Below are 16,784 nucleotides of genomic sequence, written 5' to 3'. Positions count from 1 at the left end.
TATCTTAACTGACAATTTTAAGAAAAGTAACGTTTAAGCACAAGGATGACATTGCATTTTTAGATACCTGGAAAAATAAACAGAAACCTTCCAGACAAGTCTCTAAGCAAGAAGGATGCTACAGTCAGCCTTGACAAACTCTCCCTCACCACTTCAGGCTACATACTGTGCTGGTTTGTTAAATCAAGGGTGGAAAATGGGTTCCAACTTGGGACAACTGATAGAGGTTGTCTAGAGTATGTTTTGAAAAATGTTTGGGAGTCAATTCTAGACTCAATGAGAAAGACTGCCATGACTGACTGGCAATGTCTGCACCAAACACTGTAGAGTAAAACTGATGGGACAGGTACTAAGAACTGGCTAGAGGCAAGATCCAATTTATTTCCTAAAGGAAAAGAAAGCAATACTATGCACTGGATTAACTTCTTATCCAGAGAGAGAATCCACATCACTATTTGAAACACACACACACACAAAGTACCTGCAAAATAATGTACAGGAAGTCTTAGAAAAAATAGAGCAGGAAAAATATCTCTGTTGTCATGTAGGCTCTTTCAGCCTACTCAGAGTGAGCTGAACCTGCCAGCAGAAACAGACTATGGCACAATTACAGCACCCATCATGCCACCCACTTTTCTATGACCCATGAGCCAAGAAAAATTTTTAAATGGGAAAAAATAAAAAGAATATTCTGTGACAGTCTATCAAAATCAAGTTTCAGTGCCATAAGTAAGGCTCTAGTGCATCGCATCAGTTCGTTCACAGAGGGACTGCGGTAGTTTCCTTGCTACTACAACAACACTGAGAGTTGGCAAGCAGTGGCTGAGCCTGCACAGCTCCCCATGCCCAGTAGTCCCCCTGGCCTCTAACAGAACGTGACTGGTAAAGCCGCTGCTGGAAAAAAGAGGGCTAAGGTTTCCTCCAGCAGTGAGGAAAAATACTGTCTCGATAAGGGAAGACGATATAATTCAACATGCTTCTTCAAACATTTATCTAAGAAACTTGCATCTGTCCTATTAATATGCTTGGTTACAAATAAACCACTTCCCCCCTTCACTCAAAAAAATACGAAACAGCTCTGCTGCCTCTCCCAGAGAAGTATATATATGGGTTCAAAATGAAGAGAAGGGGGAAAAAGAAAACCTAAAGACAAATCGTATTTTTTTTAACTTCTACACACACATATAAGACACTTTTTTTAAACCTACTTTTATTGTTTTGGTTTGAAGTCTCAATCCATTCAGGGTGTTGATAGCTTTCTCTGCATCCTTGGGGTCAATGTAGTTCACAAAGCCATATCCCAAGCTCTGCCCTAATGGAAGGGAAGTGGAAAAAGGCATATATTAGCTCTACACATCAACAGAGATCGACTTTCATTTTGGCATATGGTCTTGTCATTAACACCAGCACATTTTCTCAGTAGTAAAAAGAATTCTCCATTAATTCTTCTAGAAATATACACGTAGTCTTTTTTCATCTCCTGTCTACTACATTTGCAAGTTTAAACATCAATTGGACTCAGCAGGCACTGCTGTTTAAAAAAACTACACATCCCCAAAGTGTTCTATCACATATGCCCTGGTTGAGCCAGTGTGCCAGCTGCAAGGCAACATTCAGCTTCAAAAACTGTGGGTGCAAATCTCCACGCAGCAATTGAGAGAGCTTCAGTGACAACAGCTTTTCAGCTTCAATTTCCTTACCCATAAAATCAGAAGACGGCAAACATCAGTCAGGAACCTACCAGTGTTTTAGAAACTGTACCCCAACACGTTTCCAGTCTTTCCCAAATATAATTATCTCAGAGTCTAAAATGAAATGGTAAAGAATCAGGTGGGCCTCTGGCACAGCAGCTAAGGCAGAGCCCAGGACTCCTGCATCCCACACTGAGTGTCCAGACTCAAGTCCCGAGTCAGTTTGCTGATAATTCATGCTGGAACACATCAAGTAATAGCTCCCCTGTCTGGATCCCTGCCAACTACATGGGAGACCAAGACTGGGACCTTGCCTCCTGTATTTTTTGGCTCTGTTTGAATGCTGAGGGCATTTGGGGAGAAAAACCAACAAATCTCTCTCTATGCCTTTCAACAAAAAAACTGAAAATAAATAAACCAGTAAAGCATTGCGAGTGTACTGGTATATGCATACATATACCCATGAGCCACATGATGACATTTAGGTCAAGGGTGTATTTTTATCACCTGTACAACACTGGTCCCCTAATGGAGCTGCAACGTTCCTGTATGATATAGCTTGCTTGCTTTTTTAAATTTCTTTTTTTACAGAGAAAGGTTTTTCATCCACTGGATCACTCCCCAAACAGCTGCAATCGCAGAAGCTGAGCCAATCCAAAACCAAGAGCTTCTTCCAGACCAGGTCTGCCATACAGGTGCAGGATCCCAAGAGTATATTTAAATGGGTCTACTGGCTAAAGTCCTTGGCTTCCACACCCAGGATCCCAAATGAGTACCGGTTAGTGTATTGGCAGCCAACTTCTCACCCAGCTCCCTGCTTGTGGCCTGGGAAAGCAGCAGAGGATGGCCCAAAATCTTGGGATCCTGCACCCACAAGGGAAACCAAGAAACTCCTGACTCCTGCCTTTGGATCGGCTCAGCTCTGGCAATTGGGGACACTTGGTGAGTGAATCAACAGACAAGATATTGCTGTCTCTCCTCGTCTCTGTATATCTTTTCAATAAAAATAAATCTTTTAAAAAAGAGTATATTTGGAAACAGTATAGGAAATTAGAGACTTCATTGCTTCTCTCTCAGCATTCTTTGACGATCTAATCTGATTCTTGTGCAGAATAGCTGCCAGTTAATCCAATCTACTGGCCCCATGCAACTTTCTTAATACCGAGGACCTGACACAATGGTTCAATGGCTAAATCCTCATCTTGCAGGCACTGGAATCCCTTATGGGCACTGGCTCTTATCCAGGCTACTCCACTTCCCATCCAGCACCCTGCTTGTGGCTTGTAAAACTACTAGAATATGGCCCAAAGCCTTGGGAGCCTGCACCCACGTGGAGACCTGGAGGAAGCTCCTGGCTCCTGGCCTCAGATTGACTCAGCTTAGGGCATTTGGGGAGTGAACCAGTAAGTGGAAGATATTTCTGTCTCTTCTTTCCTCTGTAAATCTGATATGCCTTTCCAATAAAATAGATAGCCTTTAAAAAAAAAAAATAACCAGGGCCTGGCGGCGTGGGCTAACAGCTAAAGTCCTCACCTTGAACACCCCAGGATCCCATATGGGCGCTGGTTCTTATCCCAGCAGCTTTTCTTCCCATCCCGCTCCCTGCTTGTGGCCTGGGAAGGCAGTCAAGGACGGCCCAATGCTTTGGGACCCTGCACCCGCATGGGAGACCCGGAGACCCGGGGGAAGTTCCCGGTTCCCGGCTTCGGATCGGCACAGCGCTGGCGACTGTGATCACTTGGGAAGTGAATCATCGGACGGAGGATCTTCCTCTCTGTCTCTCCTCCTCTCTGTATATCTGACTTTGTAATAAAAATAAATAAATCTTTAAAAAAAATACGCAGCACAATGTATTGCATTCTTGTCTATGGTGATGCTGGTATGGGCAAACCTACTACCAGTTACACAGAACTGTGTATAGTATACAATAACTGCTAATGGTAATAAGCCCCATTACAAGATCTTGGACTTTTGGTCCTACACTTTTTATCATTATTTAGAGCATGCTATGAGAAAAATATCACCTTAATATCACATGTGCTCATTATGCTAGCATACAGTTTCACATGTTGCAGAATGACTGACCCACAGCATCTAGGTTTGTGCAAGCATACTCACGATCAAACCCAAATGATAATTCTGCTTAAGGACATATTTCTTACAGTGGCTCACGGTCATGAAGCCTGCATAGCCATATTTGTGTCTGTGTGTATGCACGTGTGTTCCTACATGTATACAAGGATGCACAGTGGTGACATCCCAGCCACATCCCAGCATGTGGGAAAGCAATTAAAAAAAATACCAAAATCAAAAACAAACCCACCAAAAAATGGCAAAAATGTGAGAAGTAGGAGTTGCTTCAAAAAAAGTTTTTTGTGATTCCTCTCTCCTCTGGCTCAATGATGACTCAATCTCAGAAAATAGAAGGTATTCAGCAGTTGACATCAATGGAACACACATTTAATTAAGTAAATCCAATCCCCAAAATGTCAACTTTTCAACTAAGGAAAAGTTTTTCAGTTTGAAAAGGTGACCAAAATGGGCACAAGTTTAGGCCACTAAATAATCTGGAAAACATTAAAACAAAGCAAAACAAAACAAACAAACCCTTATGCCTGATTCAATGCACACAAATTCTGATTTTATTGTTCTATTATGTAGTGCTAGTATCTGGTGACTGTGTCATATAACCAGGATGAGAAACACTGTATTAGTGATGGGAAAATAACTCTGGGATTTCTGGGACTCCTGAGAGGAGCCACGAGCTGACAGTCTGGGTGTATGAAAATATTCTGCAGGGAAGACTGAATGCTTGACCTCTGCCTGTTTTAAAGATAAAGATGGACGGCCTTTTGCTCAAGTCTCCAAGTTGCCTATCATTTCTAGGAACAGCTTCTTGGCTGTTTCTGAGGTCAGTGCTAGGCCCAGTAGGACCTGTGAAGGTAAGATCATTTTGTAAAGTGCAAAAGTGTATCCTGCTGTTGTCACTCCCAGTGTGTTGCAGGGACTCGAAGATTTGCTGACCGACAGAATGAGAAACTCACTGGGGTTACTTATCTAACCAAAGGTATTATCACCAAATCATCCTACAGATGATTATCCCTTGGACGGGTCTTCGACCTGGTTTCCTCGAGCAATCACAACTAGCCAAAATAAAAAATCTATCCAGTATCTACAGCCTGTAAATTGACTCTATTCAAATGACATTTATTACTAAATAATCTCTCTTTGGAAAAACATTTCTAATTTACCAAGTGACATTTAGTTTCTAATTCATTTGGTGGCACCCCCTCCCCCATTAGAAAGTGACTGAAGCACAATTATGCTAAAATCTAAAACAAAATAATATGAAAGTATTTCCCTACTACTGAAAGGCTGCATTCCTAAATCCACTCCTGGGCATGCATTAAAAATGCTAGCACTGTTACCCAAAAGAGTTGGGAATGTTACAGATTTCACTGTGAAGCAAGTTAGCCAATTCAGCAAGTATTTACCAGATGCTTAAAATACATGAAGACATCCTAGACACCAAGATAGGCAAGGTTCCCAACTCTTAACTTTCAGCTACATTTTTACTGCTTAATTTTAGCCTCACATTAATCATTTTCAACATTCAGACTCTTCACAATCAAGGAGAAATGATACGTAAAGCTTGGTAAGGTGAGTCAGCTTCTACCAATCAATATAGCAGCGGAAAGGAGTGAAGTCGGTTGTGACTCCAGTACTTTCATACGCTGTTCTCTCTACTGCACAGCTCACAGCTGACTTACACACAGACTATCTTACATATGTCTGAAGCACTTAGCCAGGCACTGAGTGTCAAAGTTTTACATAAAAAGTGCTTCATGCTTGCCCACTACCTTAAGTTTCTATAGTTATGGTGCAAACATCAGCTTCATTATGCATTAATTTCTTTGGTGTTATTTATTCCTTTGACAATGTATACTGGATTTATCTATGCAATACATATTTCTGGGTTTTACACGTGAGCACAGAGTTTTTTTAAAAAAATGAGTAGGCATGTCACACACTCCTTTGCCCCCAAAATACTCGGCCCAGATCCACATTTTCAATCCTTGTATTCATCAAATACTAAAGGGCGCATCCCACCAGGGATGGCTGGGAAATCAAGGATCACTTATTCAGATCAGCTAAAGCTTGTTTTCAAGTCATTGTGAATTTAAAATATGTATGCTGACAATCTCAAAACCAAGAATCACTGCTTTAAAAAACTTTAAACAGGTACTTTTAAATTTCAAGTATAAACTTTCTGGAAAACAAAATAACTAAAAAGTTCTGATCAAACTGCTAAAGCTAACTTTTTTCCCAAAAAAATCCTTCAACAAATCCTATCTTAGCAAGCCAAAATGCTCTGGTAACTGAAACTCAAGAAAGGCGTGAGGGGGCTGGCACTGAGGTGCAGCCCACTAGGCTGCCAGTTATGGCACTTCATCCCATATCCGAGTCTGCATCCTGGCTGCTCCGCACCTAGTATCTACGAATCTATATCTGGATCTGAACCCTGGCTCTCAGCCTTATCAGCAAATCCATGCCTGGTTTAAATCCTGGCTGCCCTGTACCCAAGCCCTCTTCCTACTTTTGCATCTGGGAAGCAGCAGATGACCCAAGTCCATAGCCACTGCCACCCTTGTGGGAGACCAGGACCGAGCGCCTGGCTCCTGGTTTCAGTCTGGTCCAGATCTCTCAGTTGCAACCATCTGGGACACAAAACAAGCCCAGAGAAAGTTAATCAGCATCTCCCTCCCTCCCTCCTGACCCACCTCTGCCTACCAAACAAATCGTTAGAAAACATGGGGACAAACCCATTTGTCCCCGGCTAGCCTTTTAAGTTACCTGTGGTTACATGTGTCTAAGGATTTTTCAATCAATGATAGGAGTTGTGGTCCCACCCACAGTGAGAGATTCTACACTTTGACTATGGAGGAAGCTATTTGAACAGTCACACAACCTATGACCTTCACATGAGTACTCAAAATCCCAAGACAACACTGCACTTTAACACATGCATTCTGTATGGTGCTGTGTATGAATGCCTTTTATTTTGCATCCTCCTTTTTAATCTAGCATACGTGCCACGGAAAAGCATCCCTTCTCGACAAGACAGAAGAATCACTTAGAACTGGCACAAGGTGAACAGTTATTTAAAAAAAAAAAAGCCGCTTAGAACCAAGGTCAAGTGATCTATAACACAGAACTGAAACACTCCACAGACCTCTGAATGGCACACAAGGACTACCGAAGGCTGCACAGGGATCAGAACAGGAAGAGATCCCATTTAGTCACAAAGTGCTACTGGGGGAAACACAGCAAATGCCAATTTATCCCAAACTGTGTGTAATTCAAAGCATCAGCCGTTCCCTTGCCACCCACACAGCTTTTAATAGCATACTTTAATTAAAATTTTAATTGCATATTTTAATTAAAAATACACAATCTTTTGGACCTGTTTCATTCAAAGGTCATTTTATTTAGTCTTTCCTCCTTCAAATTACTACCAACATTCAGAATATCAAATTACCCCCTCTGGCCTAAAGCTAAAGGCAACAGCCGTAATTCTTAATTGTAAACCTCATACATTAATTTTTTTCTAACCAGTATTAAATGAAATTCTCTTCAATAAGAAATCGTAATAATAAATTTTTGAATTAAAAAAAGAGCCATCTTACATGTTTTCCACTCATCTGTTCAAAAATTATGGCAAGTCTAGGCCTGAGAATACAAGAAAGAGACAAAAAATTCATTCTTATCAACTCGACCATTCTGAAAGGCAAAGTGATTTAATTCTACAATATACCCAAAGAAGAGTCATTAATAAAAAGGAAACAAGAGCAGGAAGTAGATGAGAAAGCTAATACGTAAATATTAAGCTCGATTTTGTGGCTGACTTTGCCATTCCACTGTGCATACACACAGTTCTTCAGCCATGCATTCGTCGACGGACACTCCAGGTTTCCCGCGTCCCGACTCTTGTCAGAAGTTCTGTGGCAGACAGGAGTGCAGGCCAGGCGTTTCCTACCTAGCCTCATTCCATCTCCTTTACATCTACATACTAAAGGGACTGCTCCTGTGGCCAGTTAGATTAGAAGATCTGTTCTGATTCCCTATTACATTGTAAGGTGGTATGGCTAAGAACACAGCCAGAAAAGAGGATCTTCAACATCTTCAAGACAAAGATGTGACAAATGTGTAAGGTGATAGACATGCTAACCAGCTACAGCATCATTATACAAAGTATATAATGTACTCAAACATTATACTACACTTCATATAAATACACTATTGCATGCTAATAAGATAAAATTTAAAATCCTTTATCAGAGCAAGAAAAGGATAAATACAGTATAGTAAGAGATCATCCTTAAACAACACAGGATCCAAGACTTTCAGGAAAGACTTTTACAGACTTAAGATGGACAAGTAGATTTATTTCAGCTCAAGTTCTACCACACAGTTATCATATGCTGCCTTTGCTGTAATATCCTGGCCCATCACCCCCTCCTCCCTGGGCTGCTGTCAGCTAAAACTCCAGTCATTCTACACTGTAACAGTGTTTGGATGATCTTCCTAAATGACAAATAGGACTATACTTTCGTATCCAAGTCTGTCATCAGCTTCTGCTTACCTCAACTACTCCTGCACAGACAGCATAAACGCACCAAGGTCACCACGTCAGGAACACGTATCTCTTCAACCAACTAACACCACCTATTCTGGGGTATTTTTGCTGAGATCACTTCATTCCACAAGTTATTCCAGCCCAGTGTACACTGTTCAGGGCCCTTTCACTCAGTTCCTGACATACTTTTACCTCACTTCGTATGTGTGTGTTGAACGCATACTAGATTGCTGAGTGAAGCTAAGCCCTACTTACTTCCTGGCAAAAACAATTCTAACACAGTTTATTAATTAAATGGTTAACGACTACATGAATGAACAAGTGAAAGAATAGTAGTGTCTGCCTTCCAGAACTTCATGGTTCAAAAGAGATCTGTCCTTACAAACATGCTCCCCATGTCCCCACACTGCACCAGATGGCTCGCCGATCGTGTGGAGACAAGATGTTCAAATGTTACAGGAATCTCTTGCACAAGGGAGTGTATATGAGATACATTTTAAAATAGTTCATGCAAAATTTTTCATGTAAAATTTTTCTATAAATATCATTGAAATGAAATCTCAATTTAAAAAAATAATGTCATCTAGAGTCATTTGATAGATTTACATAAATCTGGTTCATAAATCTGTAAGTATGAATTATGGGATGTCAGCATATAATTTTGCTGAAAGTGCTTTCTCACTAATATAATTAAGTCTGCTAAGACTATTCATGGGCAAGTCAAATAAAATGCAGAATGAATTCTGTAAAAACCTGCTAGTTGAATGAACAATAAAAGGTGCCTACACTGACTGATGTGTATCTATTATTTCATTTAGAGTAGTAGTAATGTTGTATGAAATAAATGAGAATAAAAACAGCATGAGTCTTTTCAAAATCCTAGTTAGCAGAAATAGTCCACCATGGTCCTCTCTGTAACTGCCTAGAAACCTAAGGTCTAATGTTGCAATACTTGAAGAAAGGCAAAATGGAAAGATTTTTGTCCTCAAAGAGCACCTATGTAAACTTGCACATCTTTTTAAAAAAGCAAAAATTTGGGGAAATTCAAGTATTCATGCCAAAGGGGATTTTTTTTTTTTAATAAAGACCCAGTTCCTTCTTTCCTGACATCCTTCTCTCCTTTTCAAACACATAAGAAAGTTGCAAATGTGCTGTACTTCTTCAGATGGACTTTCTGTTCCTGGGCACTCAATATGTGTGTCTGTTCAGACAGGCTGTGCACTACAACTCTGGCACTAAAGCCATGCATGCCAGACTTCACCAGGGAGCGTTCCTTAGCATCTCAAACCTCAGAAACAGCAAAACCGTGTGCATATCACACAGCAGAGCAAAGGGTGGAAGAAATCTTAGGGGAATAAAGGGATGTAACACTTTTCAGTCACCTTCCTCTCCCAATCTTAATTGCTTTAGTTGGGAGTCTCCTCCATTACAGCGTGCCAGATACAACCAGTCCTCCCATTTAAACACGCAACATCTTCAGGTCAGATGGAACAGGTTTTCCTTGCTGCCCGCTCCTGAGTGAGGTCAATCTGGGAGCTGTAAGACTGGCGAGACACTATTTCTACAGCCCAACCCAGCCCCGCTCCACCTCAGTATCTTTACCAGATTCCCAAAAGACGTTACTAGGGATTATCACAAAGACGGATAATTCAACCTAAATGTTCAAAGAATACAGAAGGCTCACCCGAAGACTCATCTTTCACCCAAATGCTAATAAAGCTGACCTGTGACAGAAAGGTCCTCTTTTCTATGTGGTTTTCAGAACTTCAGATACATGAATATGCTGCAGGGAATTCAAATTACAAATTTTCTGCTGAAATCAAGGTTGTAAATAGTAATCACTTGGTAAAAATAACCTAAGCATCCTAATTCTAAAAAGAGCAGTTAGTGTCCTCAGCAACAGGATATTTCCTCAAATTAATTTTAATGGCCGTATCTACCCTCTGATTACGCAACTGCTGGAGCTCTATTTTCTTACAATTCCAGTCCCAGTAATTAGGAATTTGCTGGCAATGCAGCGTGACCTTGCTTAAGTTGGCAAAACTGTGGGTTCTTAATACATCACATTTTCAGACAACATTAAGAACTCCCACACAATTCAGTTGTAGTCTATAGGGAACATAAAGAGCACATTAAATACTGTAAATGTTTATCCAGCACTGCACCATGTACTAAGATGCCTTGCACTCAAGACCAGGAATGGTAGAACAAGTAATCTTATCTGAAGTGGGGGGAAAAAACAATTCCTTTTAGTTTAGACATCACAGGACAAGACTTTGATTTGGAGCAAGTTCCACGGTAGAGTGTGAGCTAGTGCAGCAATATCATGAAAACAAATGTCATTACCTACTGATTTAGACAGTAGCTCTACCAGAAAGACTCATCACTTACACCTCAAAGAGCCACTACCACCATGAGAACAAAACAGACCAGAAAGTGCCCAGAAAGTCAGATCTGACAGTTCAAAAAAAAAAAAAAAAACAACTGGATATTAACCACCAGAGAGCATATTGTAAGGCACGATGGTTCTCTGTTGAAGGTTTGCATCTATTGCAACAGTCTCTTTCCCTTGTTAATTGTCATTAATTCTATATACCTTGACATACCTTTCTATTGCATATGGACTTACATAACCCATTTCATCACGTGTTCACTTAAAAGGCTGTGAAGTTATTCAAGTAAACATCATTTAGCCTGGACGCAAGAAAGTTTTACGTTGAAAGAAGAAAACCAGTCAACAACTGCAGTGGTAAAAAGGGCATCTGCTGCTTCTTGTGCCACCAGCTGGTGTTACTCTTTGCACCGTGCATGCCAGGCACACAAAGAAACCACTAACCAGGCCAATGAAAAGCAACATAGACTCTTCACAGTTTTTTCTCTCTGCAAAAGATCATTTTTATTCAGATATTGCAAGAAATACATTTAAGGGCCCTACACACTATAATTAGCTCCACGCCCTTTTTAAAATTATGTCAGAATGTTGCAAAACCACTGTTGAGAACTCACTGTCCAGAAAAATAGAAAGCATAAAACTATATCAACTCAACAGGTCCACATGATAAAAATGCACTCATTAAAGATTAATTTTCTTCTTTGATATATATATTTTTGCAAAATATCTCTACATCCTAAGTTAAATGTTCAAACTCGCCAATATGAATATATCAGTCAGTTTGTGGGGAAAGCCCTGTTGTCAATGCTCTATCAACGTTCATATCAGGTTGCCTGTAAGCAAATGATACCGCTCCTAACTAAAGTGTTGTCAAGGAACTTGCAGTCCCTATATTACACGTAATCATTTTGTGGATATAAATTTGAAAATTCAGAGATGATAATCATCTTGCTCAAATACAAACAGCTAGCTGTTAAATAACAGCAAGGTTTAGATGCAGGAACTGACCTTTCCAAACTCAATCTCTTTGGTATTCAATCCACTACCTTTGATGGAACACAGCAATTACTTTTAGGGACAGTCCTATGCATCCAAAGCTCACAGCTCTCCAAGCAAAAGATATGATCTCCAAATACAGCTGCCATTTTTCCGTTCTTCATTATTATGAAATAAGTGTATTAGTATTTCAGTTTTTTCTTAATCCATCCAAGAGACTATGTATAGCAGGAAGAGAGAGAGAGAGACAACGAGCGAGTGCACGCAGCATCCTGAAGGTGCACAAAACACTTAAACCCTCCAAACCAGTCCATCATCACAAAACAGATGAGAAATGTCTGCATTATAAAAAAGATTCATTTAAAATGGGCCTTGATTTACATACTGCTTTCCAGATATTCAGAAAGCAATTCTTATGGCTAAAGCCAAACATGTCTGCTACTGCCAAAACTGTCTCCCACACAAGACACATCTCTCCTCAGCAGACTGCATTAGGATGCTTTCATAAGCAGAGTGTGGTTTCTTAGCTGCAGAAAATAAGGTGAGATCAGTACCACATGGCCACTGTCCTCTAACACACACAGAAATTTAAAGCCCCACAGTCAACAAGGGAGAGCTGGCATGGTATGTGGAACATGAAAAGTTAATTACTGGCGTGTCATGCTTAATCAGGATGAAATTTAAAAAGAGAAGTCTTTAGTGTGTCAAATAGGAGATAAAATTCAGACTTCCTGATAGAGACACTAAGAATACAGGTACATGGTGAAGAGAGATATGTGGAGAAGCGTAAAGCAAGAAGCAGGTCAAAGACACCCTGAACAAAAAACACCAAATACCTGCCTGAACGCAGAGCCACCAACATGCAGGTTTACGGCAAACTACAGAATACACAGCAGTGAAGCAAAATGAAGAAAGGCTTAGAGTGACACAAAACAGATACTGTAGACAGCAAGATCTAAAATCAAGGGAATTCTTAAACACAAAAAGCTGAAAGGATGAAAGCCCACAACCTGGGGAGGGCATTTAGCATAGCAGGGAAGATGCCCATTTCCCAGACCAGAGCATCTGGAATTCATGCCTGGCTTCACCTCCAGAGCCCAATGCAGCTTGGGGGGCAGCAGTGATGGCTTGAGTTTTTGGGTCCCTCCCACCTCTCTACCTGAGCGATTCACACTAAGTTCCCAGTGCTCCACTTCAGCCCAGCCCCAAACGTTGCAGAAAATGAACAGATGGGAGCTGTCTAGCTGTCTCCAACCCCCCACCTCATATGTGTCTTAATCAAATAACAGTGAAATTTTAAAGACTCATGATCTACTTCACAACTCCCTACACAGTGACACAGTACTAAATGAATAACCTATCATGTGAATCAACTGCAGCTCAGATTTCAATACCAAAGTAGTTCCCCAGCTTAAAACCCCCACAACACGTACTCCTGGGTTCACAATAACCACAATGTCTCAACTAATGCACATCCCGTTTCCAGGCATTCCAGATAAAGTCTAGACTGAGATCTATGCTAACTCCTTGTCCTAATGAGCAGCTGTCCTGCCTTGCGATGGTCAATTCTTAACTCTGTAACAACAAGATGATAAGGAAGCTTCCCAGCTATGGGCTCCTAACCAGAGAGGAACACAGTGCACCAAGCCAGCACTCCTCCAATCAGCCCAAGTCCAGGGCTGTCACAGTGCACGGAATGTACGGATTAGAAAGCTTACTTTGGTGCAAAAACATTAGATCTTACATAGTTTTCTTCATAATACACATTTTCCATGAACCTCTCGGAGACCACCTGTATATCTGATACATCAGTATGGATAATTTCAGCCTCCAAAGAGCAATTAAGGAAGACTGTCTCAGGGATGGCTCTGATTTGAGGACTCTTTGATACAGCTATATTAAAAAAGTTTATCCAAATACTCTTTCTCCCAGAAAAGCTGCTATGAGTGGACCAAAGTCCAGAAGTGGGGAGAAAGTATTATAGGAGATAATAAAGTTTAATTTTGTATGTTGTGCAATAACAAGAGTCTTCATGCCCTCTGAAAGCAAAACATACATCAAAATTCTTCACACAAAACAGTGATACCAAATTAAAAAGAATACATGATGGAAGCAGGTTTGGTTCTAATGGAACAGTGGGCAGCATCACATGATCAGAAATAAAAGTTTCAAGGGGCCCGGTGCTGTAGCCTAGCAGCTAAGGGCCTTGCCTTGCATGAACCAAGATCCCATATGGGCGCCAGTTCTAATCCCAACGGCCCCGCTTCCCATTCAGCTCCTTGCTTGAGGCCTGGGAAAGCATTTGAGCATGACCTAAAGCCTCGGGACCCTACACCTGTGTGGGAAATCCAGAAAAGGTTCTGGGCTCCTGGCTTCGGATCAGCACAGATCAGCTATTACAGACACTGGGGGAGTGAGCCACCGGACAGAAGATTTTCATCTCTGTGTCTCCTCCTCTCTGTATATCTGACTTTCCAATAAAACAATTAATCTTTTTTTTTAAAGTTTAATGGAGTAAAAATATCATTTCACTTTATCTATACTAGAATAGAAAGTGTCCACTACAAAGTAGTATGTATGCACAAGCCTTCCATCTGGGGACAGCCTGAGTTTATTTCAATTCAAAATAATGGAGAATTAAATTCATAATACTTTCAGCAACACAAAGTAAGTGAATTTTTGCAGGACATCCATTGTCCCCAACTGACAAAAGGATTTAAGAATAAACACACAAGAGTTTCCTTTTGTTTGTACGGAACATTTTGTTTAATGAAGACAGACGGTTATATTTTCAGGAATATATGAGGGATCTATTTTTTCTTCCTCCTAAATTTAAAATAATCACATGAAAAGCAATGATTTTTATGGTTTTCAGAAATGTCCAAACAGGTCAATTGTGTCTGGGCAGGTTATGATGTAAGTGATGAGTAGAATGGAAACTTCTTCTCACACTGCAGACACAGCTCCACGAACCTCCTGAAATCTCCGTGAAAAGACTGGGGAGAAGAATCCAGCAGCACACAGTCCCCGGAGGAGGCTGAGCAGTGTTTGGTCACAGCTGTAAGGGCAATGGATGAGGTGGGAATCACAGCTGCAAATGAAGCCAGAGGCATCCTTACAGAAATGAATACCCATTTTGTTTTTGCTAAGGGACCACTCTTAGCTAGAGTAAATCACTCTAACCACAGTGGAATCTGATCACCAATTACCAGGTGACCTTGAAAGAGAAACACAAAATGGTGCAACTCCTACGACTGTCACGTTCTTCTCACACATAAACACGCCTTCCCACTTCACTTCACTTGCAAAAAGATTCCTACTGTGATCCTCTAAGTTTACATTTATACTCTGATGAAAAAGCAAATGCTCAAAGACAAGTTTTTTGGCTAGACAATTACTCATATGACAAGAACTAACATGGCACCATCCATATCAACATCATAGTAAACGCACCTTCCATCTGAAGCAGAGAACACCAGGAATCCCCTGTTGCCACTAAAAAAAAAGGCTATGGATGAAATATTCACATTAGTGACACAATTACTGAAGATGCCAAACGACTGCTCGCTAATTCTAGACTTACTCTTTCCATCAAACAAGAGCCTAAACACGAAAATAATCCTTCTAGGTTATTTTCACTCTATCATCCCAAGTAGCCATGAAGTTACAACACAGTAGGCAATGAGAAACATCTTATGCAAGGCATTTCACTTTTAAGTCATCTTTTTAAAAGATTTATTTGTTGGAGAAGAACGTGCATGCTCGTGAGCACGCTCTCCCGTGCTGGTTCACTCCCAACTGGCCACAGCATCAAAGACTGGCCAGGCCAAAGCCAGGAGCTTCAGAACACTTGGACCATCTTCCCCTCACTCGCCCAGGGGCCTTAGCAGGGAGCTACTAATACAAACAGCTACAGCGCAGTCACATTTCAACATGAAGACAAAGACAGCTAGGTTAAAAAAAAAAAATCAACCTTGTTCCACAAAGCATCCTCTAGATCTAAAGGACCCTGAGATCCAGATTTTGAAACATTTCATCTGTGGGCAGAGCTGGGCCAGCGGTGCTGTCTAACGTTCACTCGGGAGCACCACCACATGCCTTTTCCTGGTGAAGTGCATTTCACCAGTCAATCCATAGCTAAGGCTCCGCCCCGGTCTCATCAGGAAGATTCCTACACTGCTGAATGCTCTAAGTACAACACGGTACATATTCAATCCCAAGTAAAGCACCCAAAGAAATAAAGATTCCACTAAAAACTAGACTTGCAGCTCATTCCAATACTCAGCACTCTAGTGTGAGGCAGTCTATTTTACTGTTGACCATTTTTTCCATGCTGTTTATGAAGGAACAGAAGCTCAAACAGTATCACATTATACCCTAACCTCCTTTACAAAGCAACCAGAAATACCTTACATATGCTGGCCAATCATTTACCAGTTCAAGTTCTATCAAATATAATACAAGCTATGAAGTAAGGGCTTAGTCTATTTCGGCTAATTGACGTCAACATTCAGAGGGTGTTCCATTCATACTTAGATTACTGAGCAATTTCCTCAAGCAAAAGTACTCCCTAGTATTTTCTATTCACTATGCGTGTATATACAGTCACTATTCACTCTGTGTGTGTATATATACTCATTATTCACTATATATACACACACTCAGAGTGGAACAGATTTTAATACAAAAGCCTACTCTACTATATCTGAGTTCTTTAACTCTGAAATGATCCCCGCTGCTACTGAAGCTATACCACATGTAAAACATTAGCTTTAATCTACAGTTGTGATTTATTGCATGCATAAGCAATTCAGAGGTATCTGAAAGAATGACACATATCATGACTGCCTCTAAATATCACTCTTTGGGAAAAAAAATAGGTGATGGGCAAATTGTTTTTCTGGAGCCTCTAGAACATGAGACAAATGTGTACTCAACTAACTGCTAAAAAACCACCTTAATGCTACTTGTTTCCACTGTTACAACATGAAAATTAACCTAGAATTTCTTCTCTTAGCAATTCTAAAGACTTCAGGCTGAAAAGAAATTTCTTAAAAAGCTAGTGGTT

General features: G+C 40.6%; 1 protein-coding gene across 15 annotated transcripts in view; it reads right to left on the bottom strand.

Moving 5' to 3' along the window:
* The window catches only part of ELAVL2 (ELAV like RNA binding protein 2), a 169,743-nt gene that overhangs the window by 37,358 nt on the left and 115,601 nt on the right, over positions 1-16,784 (bottom strand). For all 15 annotated transcript variants that reach the window (XM_036496624.2, XM_036496625.2, XM_036496626.2 and 12 more), the window contains exon 3: positions 1,209-1,312. In XM_036496624.2, coding sequence (XP_036352517.1) covers positions 1,209-1,312 — 104 coding nt within the window. The remainder of the gene's footprint in view (positions 1-1,208; positions 1,313-16,784) is intronic.

This window comes from Ochotona princeps, chromosome 14 (genome assembly GCF_030435755.1).
Source record: "Ochotona princeps isolate mOchPri1 chromosome 14, mOchPri1.hap1, whole genome shotgun sequence".
In the NCBI taxonomy this organism is placed as follows: domain Eukaryota; kingdom Metazoa; phylum Chordata; class Mammalia; order Lagomorpha; family Ochotonidae; genus Ochotona; species Ochotona princeps.
Note: the sequence above shows the minus strand (reverse complement) of the source record. Positions and strands in the feature narration are given on the sequence as shown.